At 44.5% G+C, this 24,704-nt stretch overlaps 1 protein-coding gene across 2 annotated transcripts; it reads right to left on the bottom strand.

Moving 5' to 3' along the window:
* Positions 1-94: 94 nt before the first annotated feature.
* MCM10 (minichromosome maintenance 10 replication initiation factor) lies at positions 95-24,334 on the bottom strand. 2 transcript variants are annotated; one of them, XM_081879117.1, is made up of 20 exons: positions 24,274-24,334; positions 23,128-23,174; positions 22,386-22,703; positions 21,515-21,619; positions 20,593-20,688; positions 19,520-19,691; positions 18,707-18,872; positions 17,987-18,154; positions 15,991-16,107; positions 14,833-15,035; positions 14,255-14,355; positions 11,703-11,813; positions 11,500-11,617; positions 10,840-11,068; positions 8,595-8,733; positions 6,993-7,111; positions 5,308-5,421; positions 3,025-3,170; positions 2,278-2,320; positions 95-1,527 (listed from the first exon to the last, which is right to left on the bottom strand). In XM_081879117.1, exons 2-20 carry the CDS (start codon positions 23,132-23,134, stop codon positions 1,444-1,446), a joined length of 2,556 nt encoding a protein of 851 aa, XP_081735243.1. In that variant the 5' UTR covers positions 23,135-23,174; positions 24,274-24,334; the 3' UTR covers positions 95-1,443. The 2 variants fall into 2 exon arrangements, with proteins under 2 accessions (XP_081735243.1, XP_081735242.1); XM_081879116.1 differs by having other exon boundaries at positions 20,560-20,688.
* Positions 24,335-24,704: the final 370 nt, after the last annotated feature.

A 24,704-nucleotide genomic window follows, 5' to 3' on the forward strand; every position in this document is an offset into this window, starting at 1 on the left:
TGGTACTTGAGGGCAAAGCAAGTCATTTTGCCTCGTTCAAAACTTCCAAAAGAAAGAGGAAGGGGAAGTAAGAAACTCAAAGCACCTCAACACAGATTTTTATGAGTGTTTATTGTAAACAATATATGTTGGGCTGTTTAGGCCCCCTTTGTACATTTTACAATGCTGCATATACACCAGGCTCCAATACAACCTGGTGACATTTTCAATCACAGCACTGTGGTTAAGATATTTACAGTTTTCAAGAGATTCCAGTAACAGTAAGATGCCAAGAAATTGTACGCCACTGGTTCACTGAACAAAATACACTAGTGATTGAAGGAAACACTTTTGATATTCGCAGTACATATGGGCACAACTGAAAGGGAAGCAAATTAATTAGTGATAACTGATGAATAGATAAGAACGTTTCTAAGCCACATCTCAAAGTCCCTCTCTACATAATGTCACAAGGGAAGACAGAAGAGCCAACGTGGCATACATTCAGAAAAAAAGTCCTTTGTTTTATGAGGTTTTAGCTCCATTTCACACAGCCGTATGTTCTAATTTTGGGGATTCCATTGTTTCTTGCTGTGTTTAATAAGAAACCTTATAGCCGTTTGGAGAGAAGAAATACAGGTTTTTCTGACTGCTTCCACAGAAGATCATGTTTTTGCAGCAGACCGTTCACAGTCTGAAACAGCCTGTATCCTCTAAACTATTGATAAAAGATTCCAGACCCAAATTTAGAAGAATTTTTAAACGTTAAGCTAGATAAAAAAAGTTTTAAAAGCAAAGGCAATAAAAACAAGGTAACTTGCCTCACTAAAAATCACAAACTACTTTCCCCCTCAATAGGAAAATTATTCTAGGTGGGTATTTGGGGAAATACATTAATGTAGAGAGCATATTACAAATATATAAACAGTCACACATTTTGGTGTATGTTCTAGAAATAAAAAGGACTATTTAATGCTGATATCGCTCTCTAGACATGGGCCTAGTCTGGTCAATATTTCTTGTGGCACTTCTGAAGTAGTGTCAGATAATACAGCTGAATTTGGCTACAGTTACATTAGCAGAAACTGCAGTTTCAAAGAGGCACCCTCTAATTCCTTGGAAAACATACAACACACAGTCTAGGAAAATAGCTCTCATCAAGTGACAAGCAAATCCTAAAGAATGACCGGGTTCACCCATTCAACATTACAGACTGAGCAAAGACAGCCCAAAGCAAAGGATCATTCAGACTTCATGAAGGAAAGATGGTTGGGGGTCTCTAGCGACATCTACCTCACTGAATTGGATGGGGCTTACTGTGAGGTAAGTGGGGTTGCTACTGCAGTCTGTGTCTTTCAGAAGGAACTCCTCAGTCATTCTGAAACACAGAGCTACTTGCACCTTACCAGACATGAGAGATAAATTCAAAAGGCAAGTGTAAAGGAGAGAAATAACTTTTCATAGCTATTTTATACTGCTGAGGAATCGCGGTTGTTCTTCCCCTCTTGGTAAAAGAGTTTCTGCACCAATCTTGGGACCTTTCTTCTCCTAGAAAGGAGAAACATGCAATGAGGTTGTGTCCAATATGGTAGAATAAAAGCCAGCTCAATAAATAATTCTCAATAAATTATCAAGAAACAAAACATAGGGATACAATCTTCTTCAGGTAAAACTCACCAGAAAGTTCACCTGCTATGCAATCCTCATTCATTTCAGTGAGGCTCACACAGGAGAACACCCCAGGGGATTATAGATATAAGCCAACTAGTATAGGAGGACAATTCCAAAGATGGAACTCCTCTCCCCCTTCCTCAGCTCAGCTCCCAGCCTAGGCCCAATGGAGAGGACTACTCAGCTCTTCCCTCACTCATACTGAAGTGTATGGGGCTATTTTTGGGAGGGTCCCAGGACACAGGGAGGCCTAATCCTGCCCTCCTCAGCTGCAATTAGGATTTCCCCCAGCGCCAATCAAGCTTGTAAAAGTTGAGCTCTCAGAAGCATCATTGGGTCCCAGGAGGTTTTTCTAAAAGCTCAGTTGCTCTGGGGCAGGAGCGGGAAGAAGAAACAGATGAGGGAAGGAGGGGAGGGGAAAGGAAAATGGAACGGATGGCTGTGTGTGTGACTGTCTGGCTGGCTCCAGCCTCACCCGCCACTGGCATGCCACCCCTAAGTATGTTCCTAATGAGGGACCCTTGGGCTGATAAAAGGGACAAAGTAGGACTAAATGAAAAAAATTAAAATAAACCACAGCTTCCCCAGCTTCTTAATTTAGGTAGACAGCCTTGGGTTTCCTCTTACCTTGAGCATTCCATCACGTTCCCATTTAAAGAGACCACAATTGCTGAAAAGGGAAGACAGAAAAATCAGGGTTGCTTCAGTAGCTGTTGGTAGTAGTGCTGCACCAAACTGTTTTAAGGTTTCATTTCCTACATGAACGTTGCCATTTAAGTGTCCAACCCCCCCATTCCACTGCTCTGGGTGTTATCTTCATGCCTCTTCATAGCCATTTCTCATTGGAAAGGACTGCCTAGACCACTGTTCTCAAACTTTTCTCTCTGGGCCACACTTGCAGAATAAAATCTGCTTGCATCACATCCAATGTTTTATTGACAAGAAAGACAGTTGGAAAACACAACTAGGATTGTCCACAGTATCACTTGAGGCTCTTGCTCTCATTTTAAAAGGATATCTATCCATATTCTGTATAATAAAAAAATATTTTGATACTGCACTATACTATACTGCACTGAAATGTTTAAATGCTTGATTGTCCTTGAATCTTCCAGCCACTCTTGCCATCCTCGCCTGCCACACCAGGGTGGCATTCTGCACCCTTTGAGGGCCACTGGTCTAGACAAATGGTGAAGTGAGCTCTTGCCCACCAAACAAAATGAATAAACCAGACCACTATTATTTAGCAAGTCTTTTCAGTCTACAGCCAGGGATGAGAGATGCGTGTTGACAAACCTTTGCAGATAAAATGCAGTAGGGTTGAGAGATTGCGCAACGGTCTGCTTGAGAAGGGGAGAATGCAGCTCCTCTTACCTGCAATGCTTTTTCGGCAGCTTGTCAAGAGATATGGCTCTATTTCCACACTGACACTTGAAAAATCGTTTTACACCATCATGCCAGTGATAGTCATGATTTTGTTCCACACATGAATCCAGGAGCTTGAAATAGGTATACTTGCACTTGTGTAAAAGGAAGAGAGAGGGAAATAAAGAGTCACACACACTTTCTCCAACTTCTTCAAAGTCACTGTCGTAGTGAAAACCCAGTCGTCTGCTGTGCCAGAAGAGCAAATTACTCTGCGAACCAGAGGGAAACAGCTATATTGTACACCTGAGAGGACATCCCATTTGAACTCTTTGCTTGTGCTCCCCCAACACTGGTCCCTCTTCCTCTTTAAGACCACCTCTGTCGCCACAGTGTAAATCCTGGCAAAATGCAGATCGCACAATAGCTATCTGCATCAATGGTGAAACTCACCAAAGGATCAGGGCATTTTAATGATGGAAAAGAGGTCCATCTTCTGCAAGTCTTAAATACAAATATGCAGCCACATCACCAGCAATTAATACAATGAAATGCTGTGTGATGGGTTTGTTCTTGTTCTTATGGCAGCTCTGTTTAGGGAAGCTTTTAATGTTTGATGGATGACTGTATTTTAATATTTTGTTGGAAGCTGTTCAGAGTGGCTGGGGAAGCCCAGCCAGATGGGCGGGGTGGGGTGGGTATGTATGTATGTATGCATGCATTAATAATAATAATAATAATAATAATAATAATAATAATAATAATAATGTGTTTTTATGCTGTGAACTGACCTGGGGAACTACAGATGAAGGATGATATGCAAATTTAATAAATAAAACAACATGCTACACTTGGACAGGGATGAGTTGGCCACTGAAAAGTTTGCTCTCTCACTCTAGCCTACCTCAAAAGGTTTCACTATTCTGGGTTATTCGGAAAGACAGGATACCAGTGTGAAAAATACAACCTGGATCTGCTTATCATTGTATTCAACAGGACTTGGCTACAAAGCTTTAGATGGTTATGAGACTGCAAATGCTGGACTAGGACCTAGGAGAGCAAGGTTGAAAGCCCACTCTGCCATGCCCTGGGCCAGGAACTAGGGCTCTGCCTACCCTCTCTCACGGGGTGGGGGTGGGGGTGGTGGTGGTGAGGCTAAAATGGGAGAGGAGGGATGGTGCACGTCACCTTCAGCTTCTTGGAGGAAAGATGGGGTGAAAATGTAATAAGAAATAAGTAAGAGTGGGCTTTTAACGGTGAATATTCCCTTTTTGGAGAGCAAACTGACCTGTGCATGAGGCCACAAACCAAGGTGGATCCAACAAGGACATTCTCCCTCCCTGGGACTTCATGTGCTACGAGAGACACAGGAAAGCTATAGCTTGTTTCTTGGCACCAACCCACTCCGCTAATGCTATTATTTTTTTCAAATGCTATGGCACCTCATGGGAGGATCACTTTCCACTGACCTGGGGCTGCCTTCAAAACTCAGGTCACATCCTGATATGCTTGGGAGATGCAGTTTAAGCCCCTAGCAGGATGCGCTGTGTTTTTGCAGGAGCGTGAGTACATGCAGTGCGGAGCGTGGAGTCCTTGACATGCCTTATTGGGGTTAAGGATGGGAGGACTGCAGTTCACTTCATATTTTGGAACATACCTACCTATTTTACCTGCCCATCAGACCCATGCATGGATCAGAATATAGATCTTCAGGTTAAGCCACATAATCAATGAACCGATTCATGCCTGCATCCATACCTGTGACCCTTCAGATGCTGCTGAAATACAACTCCCATCAGCCCCGGCAAGCATGGCCAATGGTGGGGAGGATGGGAGTAAATGTCGTCCAATAATATCTGGAGAGCCACAGGTTCCTCAGCCCTGGTCCACACTGTACTTATGAGATGGCCAGAAGGCTTCCTTCTCCTTTCTTTAAACATGTTGAAGCTGTAAAGAGTGCATCTACCTCCTCCGCGGCTGTGACAGAAGGGGGGGCGGGGGGAGGAAAGGGAAGAAGTGGTTTTAAAATGCTTCTAAGTCTACAAGGGACACTGCCATCTTTTTGACTGCACAATTTCCAGGAAAGGGACTGCATGTTTGATGCAGTCATTTCAAAGCAACCTTTTTTCTGTGCAGCCATGGAGCTGTTCTAAGCAGCTGTAACCATGAAACGAAAACGGCAGCCCTGGATCCCCTCCAGAGCATATTTCTGGAGGAAAGGTTCCTGAGGGTCAAAATGAATTTTTCATCCAACGCTGATCAAGCTGGACTTCAAGGGGCTGCTTCACTCACCGATTTGCACGTCGCCACACGGCATTTCACTTCTTGGATGCTCCGCATTTTATCTTCCATTTGCTCCTTCTTCACCAGGGGCTCAAAATAGCGTTCCTGCAGCTCAGCCTCAAACTATGGCAGGAGGAGAGATGAAACTTTAATCTAGATGTGTAAACAGCTAATATAAAACTTGTTAACACTGTAAATGAAACTTAAAAAACCCCCACATAGCTGAAAAAAGGATTTTCAGAAACAATAAGCAATTAATTTCAATTGAATCCTCATCCTGAAATTATATATATAAAAAAATCACACACACAGTTGTATTTTTTTAGCTTGTTCAGACCCCTTCTTGAACTATCAGATTCTGATGGGCTGCTTGGAAACATTTTCATCCCTGAAATGCAGTCACTCTTAGAGCCAGTTCAAATATATTATGTAAAACCACTTGATCTTTCATCACTCAAAAGCCCAACATCTGACAATTTGTAACTGAACCATTCTCCCTCAAAAGGCATTGCACCTGAGGAAAGCCAAAAGCTCTAACTGTGGTATCTACTATGCAACGTCTCATTTGGAGGCAGGTTGTAAGTGTTCAACATGTATGGGTACAAAAAGGGCGCGGACACACAAAAGCCCGCAGAGAATTTCCTGATAAAGGCAACTGCATTCATATACACTTAAAAAGGAAAACTGCAGGGTCTGCTGGATGATGCCTAAGGCAGCATGCATTTCCAAAACAACAGAAGGGAACTGATTCAGCGCTGACTCAGAGGAAGAGTGCCATCTACTGAACAAACAGCAAAGCCAGAGGCCTTGTGAAAAGACAAGGGTCAGTTGTTAAAGACAAAAAGCATATATTGGGATATTTAATGGTACTCAAAGCTGAATAAAACAAATAATAAAATAAACCAGGCACCCGCTCCTCCCACTGCAAACATCAACAAATAAGACAAACGTCTGATAACAAAAAATGAAGTTGTGTAATCATGTAACAGTGGGGGTGGGGAACCTTTTTCAGCCTGTGGGCCATTCTCCCTCACAGGCACACTTGCCCAGGCCAGAGGTAAAAGTGCAGCAACAGGCAACTCACGCCCACCTCGCAAACAAGAGACATGGTCGCAGCTTAAGACACATTCCAGCCAGGCAAAGCCACTCGAGGAGGGGGAAGAGCAGGGCCACTGAGGGGTATAGTCTGGGAAGGGTCCCAAGGGCCCGACAGAGAGCCCAGGGGCCCTCATTTGGCCCCCTGGGTCTGAGGCCCCCACCCCTGCTTTGCAGACTTATTAAGAACTCATATTTTTGCCTTTGTCAGAAAAATGTTTCTCTGCATTCAGACTCTTCTTTGGTCAGCAACTACATTTCCCAGAAGTCTGCTTGGCCTTTCAATACTTGCCACATTCTTAAAGCAGACTTCTGGGAAACGCAGTTGAGGGGTCAGATGTGAAGCCCACTGCAGTCTCTTCTCCTTGCACTGAAAATGGTCAATGCTGAATTTCTGGTAGTGAATTCTGACACACAATGCAGGCCAGCAGATCAGATCAGAGTAATGCCTCTCTTGCAAAACTGTTAGGCATGTCTCTTGAAGATGACACAGTCCTATTTTCTGCTGCTGGGCAGGATCCTTTCCTCTTTACACGCTCCCAATAGCACCCACATGCAGGCATTCCCAGCCAGTTCCCTTGTATGCGGGAGGGGCTTACCTCCTTAAGGACACCCGTGTGTTTGGATCTAGCATTCAAGATCTCTTGAAATTCATCAGACTCCAAGTACGCAAGCTGCTGGCGTAGTTTCTTCCCAGCAGGTTCTGCTGCATCAACATCTACAGAAACAGAAGAGAAACATATACACGGGCTTAGCCATTATTTCCAAAGGATATTCTGCTGCAACAGAAACTAAGGTAATGCATTCCGATGGCAGTAGGTGTTGCATAGTGTGCCATACAAACAGAGATCTTTTACCTGTGCCTCTCTAATTTGCAGAATTTCGATTTGCTTGGGTCACCCCAGACAAAAAAAAGGGCACGCCTTTCTCCACCATGCCCTACTTACCAGATTCCTCAGGGTCATCCGGCTGGAAACTTCTGGAGACAAGGGATACCCCAGATGGGCCGTATTTTTCGCTCTATAGGACGCACTGGACCATAGGAAGCACCTTGTTTTAGAGGGGGAGAACAAGAAAAAAAAAATCTCCCCCTCTCTGCTCAACGCCCCTTCAGCGAAGCAGCAGGAGAAACAGAGCCCCTTCCATTTCTCCTCCCGCTTGGCATAGGGGGCGCTGCGCAGCTTTCCCTCTCTGCTGAAGCCAGGAGAGTCTTGCTCTCCCGGCTTCAGCGAAAGGAACCCGAAGCCTGTGGAGTGCAGCGGGAACTCGCGCTGCGCTCCGCAGGCTTCAGGTGGCTGTCTCTGAAACCTGGAGAGCGAGAGGTGTCGTGCACACCGACCCCTCTCGCTCTCCAGGCTTCAGCGAAAGCAACGCGAAGCCTTCGGAGTGCGGAGGGAGCGCTCCCTCTGCACTTCAGAGGCTTTGCGTTGCTATCACTGAAGCCAAGGAGCCTGCATTCACTCTATAGGACACACACACATTTCCCCTTAATTTTTGGAGCTGAAAATGTGCATCCTATACAGCGAAAAATACGGTATTTCAACAATATACAGTGAATCTATTACATAACCTGCCAAGATCCTTCATTTCCCCAGTCATTCCAAGGAGCAAACTCTTGCTGCTGCGGGGGTATTTTTGGTCATGCATCTCAGCTGTAACTCTCAGGGTAAACTCAAGAGGCCACTTGACAGCCAATGACTGACAACAGAGGAAAAGGGAATGAGGTAAATGGGTCTGTCAGCCAGTGGTGGGAAATGAATTTCTAAAAATGGATGAGGAAGAGAGAATTCAAAATTTGTATAAATATCTACTGGCAGGAATATTGAAGCCACGGAAGGCAGCAAATTATGTTGAGGGACTTTATACAAATGTTATGAATCAAGTTAGAAGTCAGGAGAGCTGTCCTCTTTTGCTACCTCAATTCTGCTCGCATAGAAACCAGTGATTTCCAGCACAGAAATCTCAGGGATTTCCACAGTGCAGGCATGTAGCCCGTAACCAGACATTTAAACGAGAAAGGAAAGATGGAAGCCCGCTGCCTGTAGTCCGCGCTGTTTTCTGCCCAATGTCTCAGGGAGCAACTTCAAGCCAAACCATTCAGCTTGACACCAGCTGGTTGAAACACTGGGCTGGACCCAGGCGACTTAATTCCGATGCAAGTCTGTGGCTATCTTTGTAAAAAGTTTCTAGACTTTCCATACCTTGGGACAGAGGGATGTTTTTCTCAGCTCTCTCAGAAATCTCCGGAATGTCTAGACTGGATCGTTTCCTTTTTATGCTGTTTGGGTCAACTTTGGCGAGGACCCGGCCTTTTGCACGTAGTTTATTTATAGCTGCCATCTAAAAGCAACAAAAGAAAGACTCAAGACATGTAGCAAAAGTCAGCAATTAAAACCAGTATGAAAAGCCAGCAAGGATCACTGGAGCTGAATGTCAGTTTGCATTTCTTAGTGTAGAAAGTATTGATTTGATGTGTAATTAATTCAAGAGGGTTCTGGGAGCCTCTGGGAGCTTCTCTGTGTGAAACAAGCAAGCATAAGGTTCATGATGTTTGGGTTATTCCTTCAGAGAAGCTAAGTACAGCTGCTTTAAACTGGTCCTATTATCTTTCTCTCAAGGTCATGCTGACTATAATAATAGGCCAGAAGGAGCCTGGGTTTCACTTTCTCTTTCTATCTCTTTTCCTTCTGGCGCAGCGTTCTGCACATAGTATGCTTCGTGTTAAGGTTTAGTCTTATTATACTGTAAGCTTAAGTTAAGTCTGCTGCAACTGGATTTCTTATGGACAGTGCCAATCCTGAATGTGTTGGATTTGTGACCATTATGATCATTTGCCTTCAGTAGCAGTAAAGCTCTGCTAGATGAAATATAATTGCCTCTGTCTATTTCTTGGGAACCCGGCAATGTGTTTAAGTTTTTACTCTGCTCACTATACACTGGAATCTGCTCTGGATCAATACTGAATAAACTTCAAATGTCACTGAAGACCATATAACCCCTTCTCACAGCTCTACTGTGCTTGTGGAAACTAGGCCAATGCTTGTTCTCTATCACACACAAATATCACCCACCCACAAACACCCCATTGCACAGATCAGACACCCCACCAATCCTGGGAACTGTAGTTTGTTAAGGCTGCTGTGATAAGTTACAAAACTCACAGAATTACTTTCCTGTTTATCAACTAAATTGGCTAAAAGTCTATTACAACTGAACATACAAGGCAAAAGCTACAATCAAAATAATCATTTTAAAATAATAAAACCCATCCTATTATTGTCTTTTAGCACAGTGTATGTCCAGCCCTGAAAACTCCCACAGTCCTTTGTGCTGGGCTAAAAAGCTGGCAACCTTATCACAAATCTTTGACTTGTCTGGCAGGGCAAAAAGCCCAGAATTAAATTCAAGATACTTATGGATACGAAAGATAGAGGGGGATTTGCCCTGCCGGACCTTAAATTATATTATGAAGCGGCAGCTTTTTGTTGGCTGAAGGAATGGCTACTTCTTGAAAACACGGATATTCTTGACTTGGAAGAGTATGATAATGCATTTGGATGGCATGCATATTTGTGGTATGGTAAGGCTAAGGTAGATAAGACATTCAAAAACAATATTGTCAGAAAAGCATTATTTAATGTCTGGATTAAATATAAAGATGTGTTGGAGAACAAAACCCCAAGGTGGTTATCGCCAATGGAGGCAAAGGCCATGAAAAGACTTAATATGGAGACCAATTGGCCAAGGTACTGGGAAATTTTGGAGCAGGAGGGTGATAAATTGAAATTGCAGAGTTATGAGAAACTTAAAGATAAGGTGCGAGATTGGCTACATTATTTTCAAGTAAGAGAGGCCTATAATTTAGATAAAAAGATTGGCTTCCAGGTGGAAAAATCAAAACTAGAAACTGAATTATTAGAACCCAATGCTAAGACATTATCAAGAATGTATAACCTGCTGTTGAAATGGAACACTGTGGATGAAACAGTAAAATCTACTATGATCAAATGGACACAAGATGTTGGACATAACATTATGTTTGCTGACTGGGAACAGATATGGACCACTGGAATTAAATTTACGGCATGTAATGCCTTAAGGGAGAATATTATGAAAATGATGTATAGGTGGTACACGACCCCAGTCAAGCTTGCAAAAATTTACCATTTGCCCGATAACAAATGCTGGAAATGTAAAGAAACGGAAGGTACATTCTTTCACCTTTGGTGGACATGCCCAAGGATTAAGGCTTTCTGGGAGATGATATATAATGAAATGAAAAAGGTATTTAAACTTATCACAAATCTTTGACAACCCAATGGCTGGTCTCCAAGCCCACCTGGAATGACGAAGTTACAAGCTATTAGCAGCTTGACTGATCCTTGTACTATGACTCTGTACCCTACCCATGGGGCAGCAGTTAGGGAGAATTTGAGGAGCTGATACCTTTTTAGCTTCTGCCAAGCCATTCAGTTTGGGCACCGGAGGAGGCAAACTATCAAAGAAGAGAACATCGTCTCCTTCAGAGAAGCCTGTGCCAAGTCTAGGAGTTTCGGGGCTTGACAGTTTGGCAGCTTTGGGAAACTCTGCCGCGGGAGTTGGAGAGCGTAGCACCGCTGGTCCTGAGGAAGGTGGCATTGCTGCCACAGTTGCATGACTTGTATTTTGAAGAAACCTTAAACAAAAGGACAAAATCCATTATCACCTTGCTTGGGGAGGTAGTGTAGGAAAACAGGATTCTCTGACCCAAAAATCCTGTTAAGACTCTGTAGAGAAGGGGCTTTTCAGACTGTTGTGGTGAAACCGGGAGCTCTTCAGAAGCTCATCAGGGTTTCTCAGTGAGAAAACTTAAATTAATAGATGCTGGATAGCTTAGTTGGTACAGCATGAGTCTCTTAAATGTCAGGGCTGTGCATTCAAGCCCCACGTTGGGGAAAAGATTCCTGCATTGCAGAGGGTTGGACTAGATGGTTCACATGGTCCCTTCCAACTCCACAGTTCTATGATTCTAAGTTACTGAGTGTATCACACCTACAGTGAATAACACTGAAAAAGAAGCAGTTTGGGCTACTGAACCATGTCCTCACATGACCATCATGGTGTTACCTCTTCTGCATCTCTTCAGACCTCCTTTTCCTGGCTTCCAGCATTTGCTGCTTCTGTTGCTTAATCAGTGCTGAAGCAGAGATGGACTGGAATGCTGGATTTTGCTTCCCAACAGATACTGGGGAGGACATAAATAAAGTTGTAGGTGAGTCAGATGTTGCTCAGCAGGAGTCAAATAGGTTGCTTTCCCCCCGCAGACATACCTGGTGCACTGGCTTTGGCTAGGTGTTTCTTCAGGTTTCTTGCTCCAAAAGAGGGCACTGACAATAGTTCTTTGAATTCCTCTGAACATGGCAAAGGTTGTTTTGGCAAACCTGAAACAGAACATGCAATGTAACAATGCAGCAGACTCACAGACTAGTCACAGGTGGTTGATGACACTGAGTCCTGCTTGCCCTTCAAAGAAAATCCAAAACAAATTTCTAGCCCTTAGGAGATATTTAAAACTGGACAAGTGAACCATCCCTACTAAAACTGCAGAAGCCTGTGAGATAGCTAAATAGATCACCACTGGCTGGCAACTCTAAGGCAATGCAGCCTCAAGGAACACAACTCGTGTGTTGTGACTAGTCAAAATTATACTACTCGAAGCACACACAAAGAAGCCTAAACCTGGGATGAAAGCAGCACACAGATTAAGAACAGCCTAGGCCAGTGGTGGCGAACCTATGGCACGCGTGTCAGAGAGGGCACTCAGCGCCCTCTCTGTGGGCATGTGTGCGGTCGCCTAGGGGCTCCTGGCCACTTCCCCTTGGGGGGGGGGGAGGGAGGAGTAGAGGAAGGCTCCTGTGATGCAGGAACGCTGTCAAGCCTGCAGCTCTGCCTCCCTGTGGGGGTGGGAGGAGGAGGAGGGGGGCTTGCAGGGCACCGCAACCAAACCTGACGGCTGCCTCTGGACTGGCTCCACCTCCCCGCCATCAAGTCTGGTTGTGCCCAACCCGCCTTCCTGCTCTGCTCTTGGGCGCGTTTAGAGCCATGAGACACTGGCGTGCGAGCGAGGTGCGGAACAGGTGTGACTTTTGATGCTCCATGGCTTCTCTCCAGTCTGTTTCTACTCAGGAGTAAGTTGCCTTGAGTTCAACAGGGTTTAACTCCCAGGTCAGTCAGCAAGCATATAAAGATAGCAACCTAAGAAGGGACTGCTAGGTTTATATGTTCACTGGGCTGTCCCACGGAAGCCAACAAAGGAATTCATTCCGTAGAGGCTGCGATCAAATGGCAGCTGAAGAAGTGGCAAAAATATTATTAATAATAATAATAATAATTATAATAATAATAATAATAATAATTATACATTATTTTTAACCCGCCAGTCTGGCTGGGTTTCCCCAGCCACTCGGGGTGGCTTCCAACAGAATGTTAAAAACAGGGGGGGAAACTTCAAATGCAAAATACTTTCCTGAACAGGGCTGCCTTCAGATGTCTTCTAAAAGTCAAACAGTTGTTTATTTCTTTGACATCTGATGCAAAGACAGGGCTCATAATGAAGCTCAAGCCTTCTTTCTTTGGGGGGGGGGGAATATATATATTATTTATACACACACACACACTTGTATGCGCGTACACAGACAATTATTATTATCCCAAATTAACAACTGGGAGAGGGTGGCTCTTAGAATAGCCCTCCAGTGTACACTAGTGTAGTGGCCAAAATGGTGGAACCTTCTGGGAAAAGTGTATTTCAGAGGTTTGATGGCTCATAACACCAATTTTTTTTGGAATAATACCAGTGCTTTTTTACGTGGGGACACATACCCCTATACATTTTGTGAATTTAACAGGAGAAGAAATTCACTGTATTTATTTTTCCCAATTTGAACTGATTTTCTTGAGTCAAAATTAGAGTACTCCTAATCATTTTTAAAGGAAAAAAAGCACTGAATTAGGTCATAAAATTATATATGAATGGAAAGATAACTTAATGAAGAATGTTATGTAATAACTTTTATGAAGGATTATTTATTACACCAGCAGTCATAAAGAAGAAACGTGAAACACACAGAAAAAATGAGATACAGTCATACCTCTAGTTATGTACCGCTCTGGTTACGTAACTTTCAGGTTATGAACGCGGCAAACCCAGAAGTGTTTACTTCCGGGTTTGCCTGCGTTTTGCGCAGAAGCAATCTACACACTTTGCGCATGTGCAGTAGCGGCGCTCTACTTACGGACTTTTCAGGGTGCGAACGGCACCCCGGAACGGATCGCGTTCGTAAGTAGAGGTACCACTGTATACAGGTTAAATTGCCGTCTTGGCACTTTGTGATGAATAAGTGGTTTTGGGTTGCAGTTTGGGCACTTGATCTCTAAAAGCTTGGCCACCACTGGCCTAGGCATACTTCTCAAATTGGGAGCCTGCCTTGGAAATATACTTGTTCTTCCTTAGTTAGTCTCTGCAACATCTCCTCCCTCTCTCTACCCTTTGAAATATTAACCATGGTATCTTGCTACCTGTGAACCAAAAGTAACCCTCATGAACACCAGCCAAGTTTCATTCATGAGCCACAATTTGAAACAGGTTTTGAGGAAACATGGTTAGGGTTGGCCATAGTTTGTGCCAGTCTTCAAGTAACACAAAAACCTGACAGAGAAAGGGAGAGGGTGAAAGATTATACATTCCTAAGGCTGGCTCCCAACTGCAAACCATGGTTTACAGAGATTCCTGCGCAACCGACTGAGCTATCCATGTTTGACGGATGTTAAAGACATTTTACAGCAAGGGGATATTTTAAGAAAACAGAAGAGAACGTGTTACCCAGTTTCTGCTTGGTCTCCTGTAGAATTGCATCAACTCCTCTTACAACCAAATTGGACAGAGTTGTTTGGATTTTCTTCTTCGGGGCGGCAGCTGCTGCACTGAAGAAGTAAAGCAGAGCGCAACTCAACAGAGGGAATGACACCACCCATATAAGGGGAATCACCGTGGTTGTGATTATAGTAGGGTAGTCAAAAACTGTGCCTAATTATCTGTTTTTTACTATCCAGTTGCATTCTGTGGACCATTCACAGCATGTAGAGACCAATAAACCAACCACTAAAAACTCCAGCAACACAAAACATTTAACACCAATGTGGAGCAGCAGTTAAACATTTTGCACCAGCACAAGTCCACGGAGTCTTCCATACAAAGGGAAAATTTACTTTTGCCTCTGGCCTTGCTCATCGCCAATCTGTGGCCCCAGAAGGTTGCCCAAGTGAGAATGTGGTTCGCTGGCTGAAAAGGTCCCCCGCCCCTGTTTTAAACTGATCTGGGGGAAAATGCAAGTGAACAACGTTCACATTCATCCGGAAGGGAACTTCCACAGAAGGACACTGAGATGTAGTTTCTCTTACGCTGAAGCTGCATAAGCAGCTGAGGAAACCCCGCCGTAGTAAAAGCCATCCTGACAAAGCCTCTCTTTCAAGCCAAGGCTCTTCTTTGCTGTTCTCCTCTTCGGAGCTCGGGAATCTGAGAAGGTCGACTGCAGGTCCGCCCGCTTTGAACTGAGCCGCCGGTACTGGGACTGGACATGGTACTGGCAATATTCACATTCATTCTGAAGAAAGAGAAAGACGAGGGAGTTCGTCCTTGTGTACTTGCCACAACAGAGCAAAATATGAGAAAAGGAAACATGCTTCTGTTTGCAGACGCATTGGGCTCTAGTGGAAATCAGAAGCTACGGGCAAACACTAAGCTTGAAAAAGTAAGGCGCCAGTTGTCTCTGAGATGCCTTGCGGAAAACAACTAACAAAAATAATTATAATTAAAATACAAAGAACTATAGCCGTTTATGGCAGGCAGGAGTACACAAGGTGGCTTAAATCTCCTCCATGAGAAAAGCTTTGATCAAATTAAAGTCAGTCATCTCTAGTGTGTGCCGCTCCCAACCTGTAGCTACTTTCTGCATTCTCTCAGGTTCCCGGTAGCACAGGCATTTGTACATGCAAATAGAAAAAGAGAAGAACCCGCAACTGGGAGGAGTGGTATTGATCAAGGGATTTGGGCAGGAAAAATATGGAAGGGGACACATTAGGACTCAGCAGGGAAGATTAGTTTTAGAAATCCTATTACTGTCTTCCTCTGCCCTTTCCCATCAAAACCTGGTAAATTCTCAGTGGAGAGAAAAATAACAGGTATGACTTTTGGCCATATGTTGGGTGGACAGTTTGGCCCTCCAACACACGTGAGGTCACCATCTCTGCTCTGATATAAAGGGCTACCAATATGGTGGCTGTGGGCACGTACGGTGTGTGCCAACAGAGCCTTTCCTGGTGACCACAGGGTCCCCTCCCCACTCTGAAATCAAGCTTGGAAGTAGCATTAGACTCTATGCAACACAGTAGGTTGTGGTGCCCACACCAGCTTGCAAATGTGCCCATCAGCCCCAAAAGTCAGCAACCTCTGCTATAAATTGTGACTAGCACAATCACAAAACTAAGCTGTAAGCCCTCAGGTGACATCTGCACAAGCTCACACCTAGCACAGTGTAATGTCAGATGAGCTATACATACCAGGTTAACCATCTGTGCACAGGGCTCGCCATTTTTCTTCCTCGCTTTACAGGTTCCCAAGTCCATGGCCTCACCCAGAAGTAAGATCTTCTGGGGATGATCGACAGACACACACACCTAACCAGAAGAAGTACAACAAGCTTCAGAGAGATGAAGGGACTTGTCTCAGGCAGGGACATTAGCATTCACTGGAGGTAGTGCTTTAAGTGCCATTAGCAAGTGAAAAATTGTGTCACTGTGAGAAGTCAGTAGGGGTCCACAAATTTTGACTCTGCTCAGTCACCAGTTGTTTCTAGCAAGCACCAAGGCTCGGCTTTCCCATTTCCTGCTCCGAAAAGATACAGGAAAATGTGTGTTCCTTTTGCTTGCTCCCCAGCAAAGTTGTGGTTTTTTAAATAAAAAAATAGATAAATAGATAGATAGATAGAGGGAGGGAGGGAGAATGGTAGATAGGCTGTGTATATTTGTAGCAATGCATCCCCTCTTCAAGTCATGACGGGGTCCCAGCCAAGATGCCGCCTGGTGCTATTTTGAAACAGGGACTCTCTGCTTCTTTTCATTGCCAGCAAGGGTTTCTAAAAAACATTTCAGTCAAAAAACACAATATTACTCCAATATATACTGGCAGGCACTTGCATTTTCTCCACCTCCACGCCTTTTGCCCATGGCTTGATAGCTGCCATCAGGTGAAAAGAATGCAGCTTTTCCTCAGCCTTGAGTAGGATCGCATTCAACTGGGCACCTGGATGTGACGGGGATGCCCTGCCAGTAACTATTTGAGATTTAGTCCGAGGACAAACACCATTTTTTCTTTTTCATCAATGTTATCCTTTTCATACACAGCATTCTTTTGAACTGAAAATAGCCAAGGATTCAGTCCAGGGCTCAAGTTAACATCATGCTATGCCAGGGGTTGTGCCACTTCTTCCTTAAAAACTTGAGAAGTGGTCGGAGGATTTTCCACACACAGGTGCATAATCCTTCCTCTGTGGGTCTATGACATCTGCCTCCCACCCACTGCCTCATTGCTACACATCATGGTCAGGACAATTGCCATTTCCCAACAAACCCCATACCCTGCTTAACAAAAACCTCAGCAATGAGGCTGGATCAGGTCAGGTCAGATGAGTGAGAGATCCAATAAATAAGCAGAGAGTGAAAGCGACCCTGGATCTGTGGGGCGAGGCTTTTGCAAGTAAAGAGAACTGCTTTATAGGATACTTGTTTGCAAATCAAAGCCTTTTGCAAACTTGTTACAGCTCTATTTTCTCTTAGTCAATCTCAGGAGCTGCTTCCCACAGCTAACTGCCACCAGGCCTCATCTCCCGAACAATAACTTGAAGCCAGCCAGTATGATCAGAGCTCCACGGTTCAGCTATGCTATTTACCTTTACAGAGGTTTCCACAGTGCTATGTACCCTCCGCAAAGGGGATACAAAGGCAGAGCCCTTGCTTCCCTCGTAGTCAAAGACCCTCCAGGGACTGAGCAGCCATCAAGAGAGGTAAGGGGCTGCTACTTCAAGACGTAGTTAAAGAGAAGCCTTCAAAGACTTCCTGTGTGACAGACGCAACTGTGGCCAAGGAGAAGGAATATTTATATGGGGAGACAGAGAAAACAAAGGATTTCCTCATCTTTTCTACACTGATGTCTATGCAAAGCGTTATACAATATGGTTGAAAGAGTTCCCTATGGAGAAATCAATAAACTGTATGTCAAAAAATGAAAATCACCTGTTTTTAAATACAGTGGTATCTCGGGTTAAGTACTTAATTCGTTTCAGAGGTCCGTACTTAACCTGAAACTGTTCTTAACCTGAAGACCACTTTAGCTAATGGGGCCTCCTGCTGCCGCCTTGCCACCGGTTTCTGTTCTCATTCTGAAGCAAAGTTCTTAACCTGAAGCACTATTTCTGGGTTAGTGGAGTCTGTAACCTGAAGCGTATGTAGCCCGAGGTACCACTGTATATATTTTATATAGAGACAGATCTACACACACCTCGTCTGATCCTTCTCTCGGTTTCATGAAATTAGCATTAAGTAGTCCTATGACCATGCCTTGCTCTGTCTTCCAGTGATCTTTGTGAACATCACCAAACAGAAACAATGAGACACAGCGGCTGAAGTTATGCAGGTCATTCAAGCGCCAGATGCTGAAGGTTCTACCCTGGATATGCAGAGTGGGAGCAAATAAAAAGAACAAAATAACTACAATCCTTTGAGTCAGCCTTATAATAATTACCATCACCAGAGAATGTTATATACACAGCAAGATGTCTGCTGTAAAGGTGTTTAATAGCACAATCCTATGCATATTTATGCAGAAGTCCCACTGTGTTCAATGGAGCTTGCTAGTAAGGATGCTTACGATGACCTGCTTGGGGAAGCAGCTACTTTGAATGCTTTAACCATAGCAGCCACTATGGTTTGTTTTCAGCCAAGCACTGTCTATACTCCATATACTGACTATGTGCTGCATGAGTAAGTACTTTCTTTTATCTGCCAACGTTCAGCTTCACCAGGAATGTGAAGAGGACAGCCCTACCTGTGATGGTGTTTACAGCACCAGTACTGCAATAGGGCAGAGGGCAACATTCCAGATGCCCAAGAGGACTGTAGGCTTATTCATACATTAAACAAGAATTTTGAGATGGTAACCAATTTTTTACTTCAACAAAATGTCGTACTTGAGAGGACATAACATCATAAAACCATTTACGTTATTGGAGCTCTGAGGCGTGACTTTCTTTATGATGACTCCGAACGTTACCCAGTCTGTTTCCTCAAGGTTTAATGAAGCAAGCTTGTCTTGCAATTGAGAAAGTCTAATAAACTTTCGGCCTGTCATTTTTCTTTCCATCTCAACAGAGGATACACGGGGTTTTCTGCAATGAAAACAAGGAGGAAACTATTAGAATGACACAGGGATAGGGAAACTTCCATCAAATCCCCTCTGTGGAGCACTCAGGGCAACAAGAGGGGCTTCATCACTAGTCTGTGTAAACATTTCCAGCCCAGGGAAAGGAGGAGTGTGGAGTTTCAAAAATACAGAGAGCTCGGAATTGGGTATGGGATGCAAAAATCAGCTTCCTGAGCATCTGTACTTTCATTTTTTTTTTTTAAAAAAGACACAAAGACATGTTTCTAGTTATTAAGACTAAAATATATATGCATGAAGACAATTCAGTCTCAGAAACTAACTTGTAAGCTTTTCAATGGCTGAAATCTGGTGCTTTGCACAGTCCTTTGCCATGATAAAAAGACGTAAAAGGGAGGGTGGGAACGAGTTTCATTTGCTGTTGCTATTATGTAATCCTGTTTAAGTTTGAATTCAATAAAGTATTTTTAAAAAAAAAATATTCAAAAGAAATGATGCACTTAATTTGCAGCTTTCATGCAGAAGTCAAAATCCATAAATCTGTGGTGCTGATTTAAAAAAAAAAAAAAAATATTAGCAAGGTATCTAAACAGTTTTAGGCCACAAGCTATACTCAAGGAACAAACCCAACATTTCCCCCATAAGCTTGCTGACCTTAGCCTCAGTCCAGAGAAGGTTTCAAAGGAGATTTCTTGACTATTCACACCGGCATTCTTTGGCCCTTGGGATCTCTGACTGGTGCCCAAACCAGGTCTCTTCCCAGTCATGGACTTCAGAGGCTGAGGCGACAAACCTGAAACTGGTTTTGAAGCATGTCTTTTATTCTCTGTAAGAGGAACAGGGGAAACCAGAAAAGTCATACCTTGTGAAAAGCACAGTTGAACTTTTTTCAGAAAAATAATCTTTGGCAAAAGCTGTGCATCATGTCACAGAGCCAAGACAGACAACTAATTCTGCATTAAAATGTTTTCACCTTCCCATCTGCTGCCAAAAGTTAGCCATTTTGAGCAACAGAGGACAAGCTAGAAGCAGTGGCAGACACAAGAAGTCTTGGTGGCTGTGTGCTACCAGGAACCTCTGAGTACCAGCTGCTGGGGCGCCCAAGAAGGGAGGGCTGCTGTGCTCATCTCCCCTGTGCAATTTCCCACAGGTACCCAGGTGGTGAGAACTGGATGCTGGACTAGTTGGGCCGAAGTCTGATCCAGCAGGGCTTTCCGGTGTAAACACCATTTCCCTCAGCATCAGTCCCTCTTCAGCAGACACGCCTGTAATCCACACATGTACAGGCTTCCCATGCTCAACACATTTCAAACTCTGCAGGCAGAATTATATCCAGCCTGCCTGGTACATTCTTGCTGCAGAATTCACAAGGTAGTAAGCCCCTTTTCTTTAGGGGTGATCTGGGATTATGTGTGACCTTCTCCATTATAGCTCTATTCCAGAGTAAGTGGTACTAAGCACCCAGTGTAAGATTCAGGGTTGTTTTCCACTCAGTTGCAATTACTAGTCATGCTGCCAAGACAATACATAAGATCAATTCTTTTGACAACATATCTACATTGGCAGCATCAAAAATATTCAGCAATATTTATTTCGGAAAACAAGCAAAGTAATATTTATCATTTCTGTGAAAATGAAATTCAAAACATCGTGCATCAACTGACGTGACTGAGAACAAATATTGACTACTATACCAGACAGTGAAGGTTTCATCTTCTGGCCCTGACCTGTGTTTGCGGCCAATGCAGGACAGCTGAGCTGGGCTGAGAAACAAGGTGACTCGCGAAGCTTCCTTTGCTTTAAGGGGGCAGCAGGAGACTTACCTGGTTAAGAAATGAAAGAATATTTAAAGGACTTAGAGTGCACTCTTCCACATATTTACAATACGTAATGGGGTTACTCCCTAGTTAAGTGCATTTAAAGACTGCAGCCCTAATGGCTTCCTTGATAATAAATTATGAACTGACCCAGATGGTGAAACAGAGTGTGCAAACTCAAGTTAGGGTCAGGGGTAGGCAGCCGGTGGCCTTCCAGCAGTTTGAGGGACTCCAACTTCCATCATTCCACTCCCAGCCAGCATGATCAATGGTCAGGGATGATGGTAGCTGGCGTCCAGCAACATCTGAAAGACCTCATGATTGAGTTAGACACAGCCTTACGTTCCCCAGGCATCTGAGCTAGAGCAACAGAGAAGAAACAAGCCTGTTAAATAAAACATCCTGTACATTACTAGCAAACTCAGTTCTACTCCTTATGCAGCCAAAGCAGCAGTGGAGGGATTAGCATGCAATATTTGCTGGCGGACAAAAAGATTATGTTTACTCCCAAATGGAGATGATACATTTTGAGAGACAAGAAGCATACGTTTCCATATTTTTCAATTGGGATTTTTTGGGCCATCAATGCACCAACCTTTAAGTTCATGGGTAATATGGAAGTCTGGTTATTATCTTGATAATCTCAGGAATGCACCAGCAAGGCTCTAATGTAGTGAATTTAACAACTTGCTCAGGCTGGCTTTTATAAAAATCCACACAATCCAATAGAATGCTTTGATATTAAAGGCTCCAAAGAGGATTACCACAATAACCTAGCAATAAGCTTGAGTTTAGATGCTGAACAGCTACATAAAACAAATAATCCAGTTACCAGAACTTTTCTTGCTAGGGGCCATGTTAGCAGGCTGCCCTATTGCTGTCTTTTGCAGTTGCTCCTGGAGTGTCTTCATCTGCTCCCGCAATTTCCTCAGTTCATCTAAGTTGAAAACAATAAATGGACATTTAAAAAGTATCTTATTTAAATACATGGTTAATTAAACAGCCATTTGTCATCAATAAAAATAACTTAGGTAAAAAGTAAAGTGCATAACCAAAAGTCAAATTTTCACCATGTTTCCTGTAAAGTGCCCAGCTCTCACTCCCCAAGAGCCAGGCTTTGATAGGAGAGATTGCCTGTGATATAATTGACTCCATTTAACACCGCACCATACGGGATTTCTCTCTGACCCCAAACCATCATTTCTGCCACCTTGAACAATGTGAAATGCTTAACACAGTGGTGTCCAAACGTTTTTCAAAGAGGGCCAGATTTGATGAAGTGAAGGGTCATGAGGGCCAATAAACTGCCACAGGGGACGGATTGGGCCCCCGAAAGGGACTTTGGAAATGCCTGGCTTAACAAGTGTCATCACAACCACTACTCTTTCCCTAGGTCTATCCTTCCTAATCTGTGCCATGACAGAACACAGGGATGTTTGAGTCTTGAGGCCCTTGATTATTTCCCTATCCTCCCACTTGCTTTCAAATCGAAAAGCTAGAAGGTACAGAAGGAAATCTTCCGAGAACAGAGGAGCCTAGAGCACAGCACAGAGGTCCTTCACATGAGGGCGGACTCTGCTCAGGTGCCGAGGGCGGATTATGCATTGAAAATCTTTTGTATTCATAGGTATAGTTAAGACAAAAGCCTCAGGTTTGCAAGGTGAGCAACTTTAAACCATCCAAAATGAAATAATGATTTTTACCTTGCAGATGTTGATTGGTCTTCTCCTTTTCAGCTAGAGAATGAGATGTTTCCTGCACAGTTTTCGCCTCCTCTTCCTCAGACAGGTCACCCACATCTCCAAACAACTCAGACACATTTTCTTTGCCGCTACTGGACTCTCCCTCGTCAGCTTCCACTTCCTCGGTATAGGATTCATCATCTTCTGCATCAAATAGCTCATTATATTCATCCGGCTCTCCATCTGTAGCCACATTAACACCATTCTCCTCACACTCCAGCCCCACAGCTGCCTCATTCTCTTCTAACAGGGAGGCTAGCAGGTCCAAGTTATCATCACCTGGAAAAAAATAAATAAAAAGGAGCAACTTACCAGGGCTCAGATGACACACAACCCCCAGCCCCAATACAATGCAAGTGTGCATCTAATGAGAGCCCTGATTAGAAAACAGACAGTGTTTAATCTAGTTCCAGTATTCAAGCCAGCTCAGAAAACAAATGGGGATGCAGTTCAGCAGCAGAGCACATCAAATAATTCTGCACAGGAATTCACAAAGTTCAAGTTCTTCAAGCATCCCTCTGTGTGCCACAGCACTGCCATTTATCTGGCTGAAAAGAACAGAATGGGACTGCCTCCAAATCAACTGGCAACAACCTTCTCTTCCTGGCTGGTTTGTTCTACCTTGCACATGGAGCAGTGACAGCATTTTCAAGTCTGGAAGAAACTGAATGGCTTTAGAAGATTAGACAAATTCAAAACTCACCATCCATATTTTTCCCAGCAGAGACTTTACTGAAGAATTCATGTACCCTAGAGACACATAAGAAGAAGAAGAAGAAGAGTTTGGATTTGATATCCCGCTTTATCACTACCCTAAGGAGTCTCAAAGCGGCTAACATTCTCCTTTCCCTTCCTCCCCCACAACAAACACTCTGTGGGGTGAGTGAGGCTGAGAGACTTCAGAGAAGTGTGACTGGCCCAAGGTCACCCAGCAGCTGCATGTGGAGCAGCGGGGAATCGAACCCGGTTCACCAGATTACGAGTCCACCGCTCTTAACCACTACACCACACTGGCTCTCAACAATAATAAGAACAACAATATAAACATGTAATGCCTAATAAATGAAGCTAATTTCTGTGGAGTGCCATAAAATTAAAAGGCTAGCAGAAGGTTAATGTATCACTAACATTCAAAGCGGCAGAGAAGCCATGTAGAACTAAGACCTGAGTGGAGAAGCTAAGTGGTGTATATTCAATAACTGCTGGGGCTCATCAAGCCTTGCATGCTCCAAGATAACAACCCTTTCCAGCAGAATACACCCCAACAGTCCAATCCCCAGTGTTACTCATTCACAGAAAGTATAAATAAGTACTGTATTTTTCCGTGTATAAGGCTAGGTTTTTCCCTAAAAAACAATGTCAAAAATTAGGGGTGTCTTATACACGGATACATCTCCCCCCATTTTCTTGGAGTCCCCCAAATAGGGGGTGTCTTATAGAAGAAAAATACAGTCCTCTGCCTTCCCAGCTGGAGGCAGCGATGCTTCTGAATTCCAGCTGCTGGAAACCTCAGGAGGGGAGAGATCCTGCTCCTGGGTTTCCCATAACAGGCACCTGCCTTTCATATTCCAGCGGATGGTAGAATCCTAGGGCCGGAAGGGACCCCCGGGGTCATCTAGCCCAGCCCCCGGCGCCTGGTCCCCCAGCCTCGGGATCCTGCCCCTGACCCGGAGGCCCTCGCGGCGCCAGACCCGGGGCGGGGCGGGGGCGGGGGGGCTGCGTTTGCGACGCTGCTTCGCCTTGCAGCCATTTGCTGCTTGGGAGCCGCTTGGGGATCTGAGGGGGGCCCCCCCCCGCCGCCCCCCCCCCGCCGCCCCCCCGGCCTTCCCGCGCGCGGCCTCCGCCTCACCTGCCCCGCTCCGAGCTCCCTCCGGGCGCCGCGCTCCCGCCAGAATCCCCAGCCGAGGCCCCGCCCCTCGCTTGCCCCGGAAGGGGGGCCGCGGACCCTAGAGCTAGAAAGGGGCGGAAGGAGAAGAGGCGCTTCCGGGCTCCTTCGGGATGTACTGTGCCGATTTGCCAAACGGGGGCTCCCCATGGCGGAAGTGCCCAGGAGAACAACGGAGAAGCCCAGGATTTTGACAGAGCGTCTCTCACCCACAGCGAGGGAGAAGGCCTGACCCTGCGCCGGAAGGACTGTCAGGACAGCCCTGCAATGGAGTCCCCTGGGTATTGCTTTTTTCTGGCGCTCCTCGAGGGTACGCAATATCAGCATCTCTTTCCCCCCAAATGTTAAAGTGCGGCACTCGCTGCAACAACTTGCTTCGAGAAACCTGCTCTGAC

This window comes from Podarcis erhardii (assembly GCF_964252035.2).
Source record: "Podarcis erhardii genome assembly, chromosome: 10".
In the NCBI taxonomy this organism is placed as follows: Eukaryota; Metazoa; Chordata; class Lepidosauria; order Squamata; family Lacertidae; genus Podarcis; species Podarcis erhardii.

What these genes read in the sequence shown, in the direction of transcription:
- MCM10 (XM_081879116.1), bottom strand. An exon ending in CGAGAGAAGGATCAGACGAG is followed by an intron (nt 16,108 to 17,986) that starts GTGTGTGTAGAT and finishes TCTTCTGGTTAG; the next exon opens with GTGTGTGTGTCTGTCGATCA. An exon ending in ACACGGGTGTCCTTAAGGAG is followed by an intron (nt 5,422 to 6,992) that starts GTAAGCCCCTCC and finishes CTCCTGCCATAG; the next exon opens with TTTGAGGCTGAGCTGCAGGA.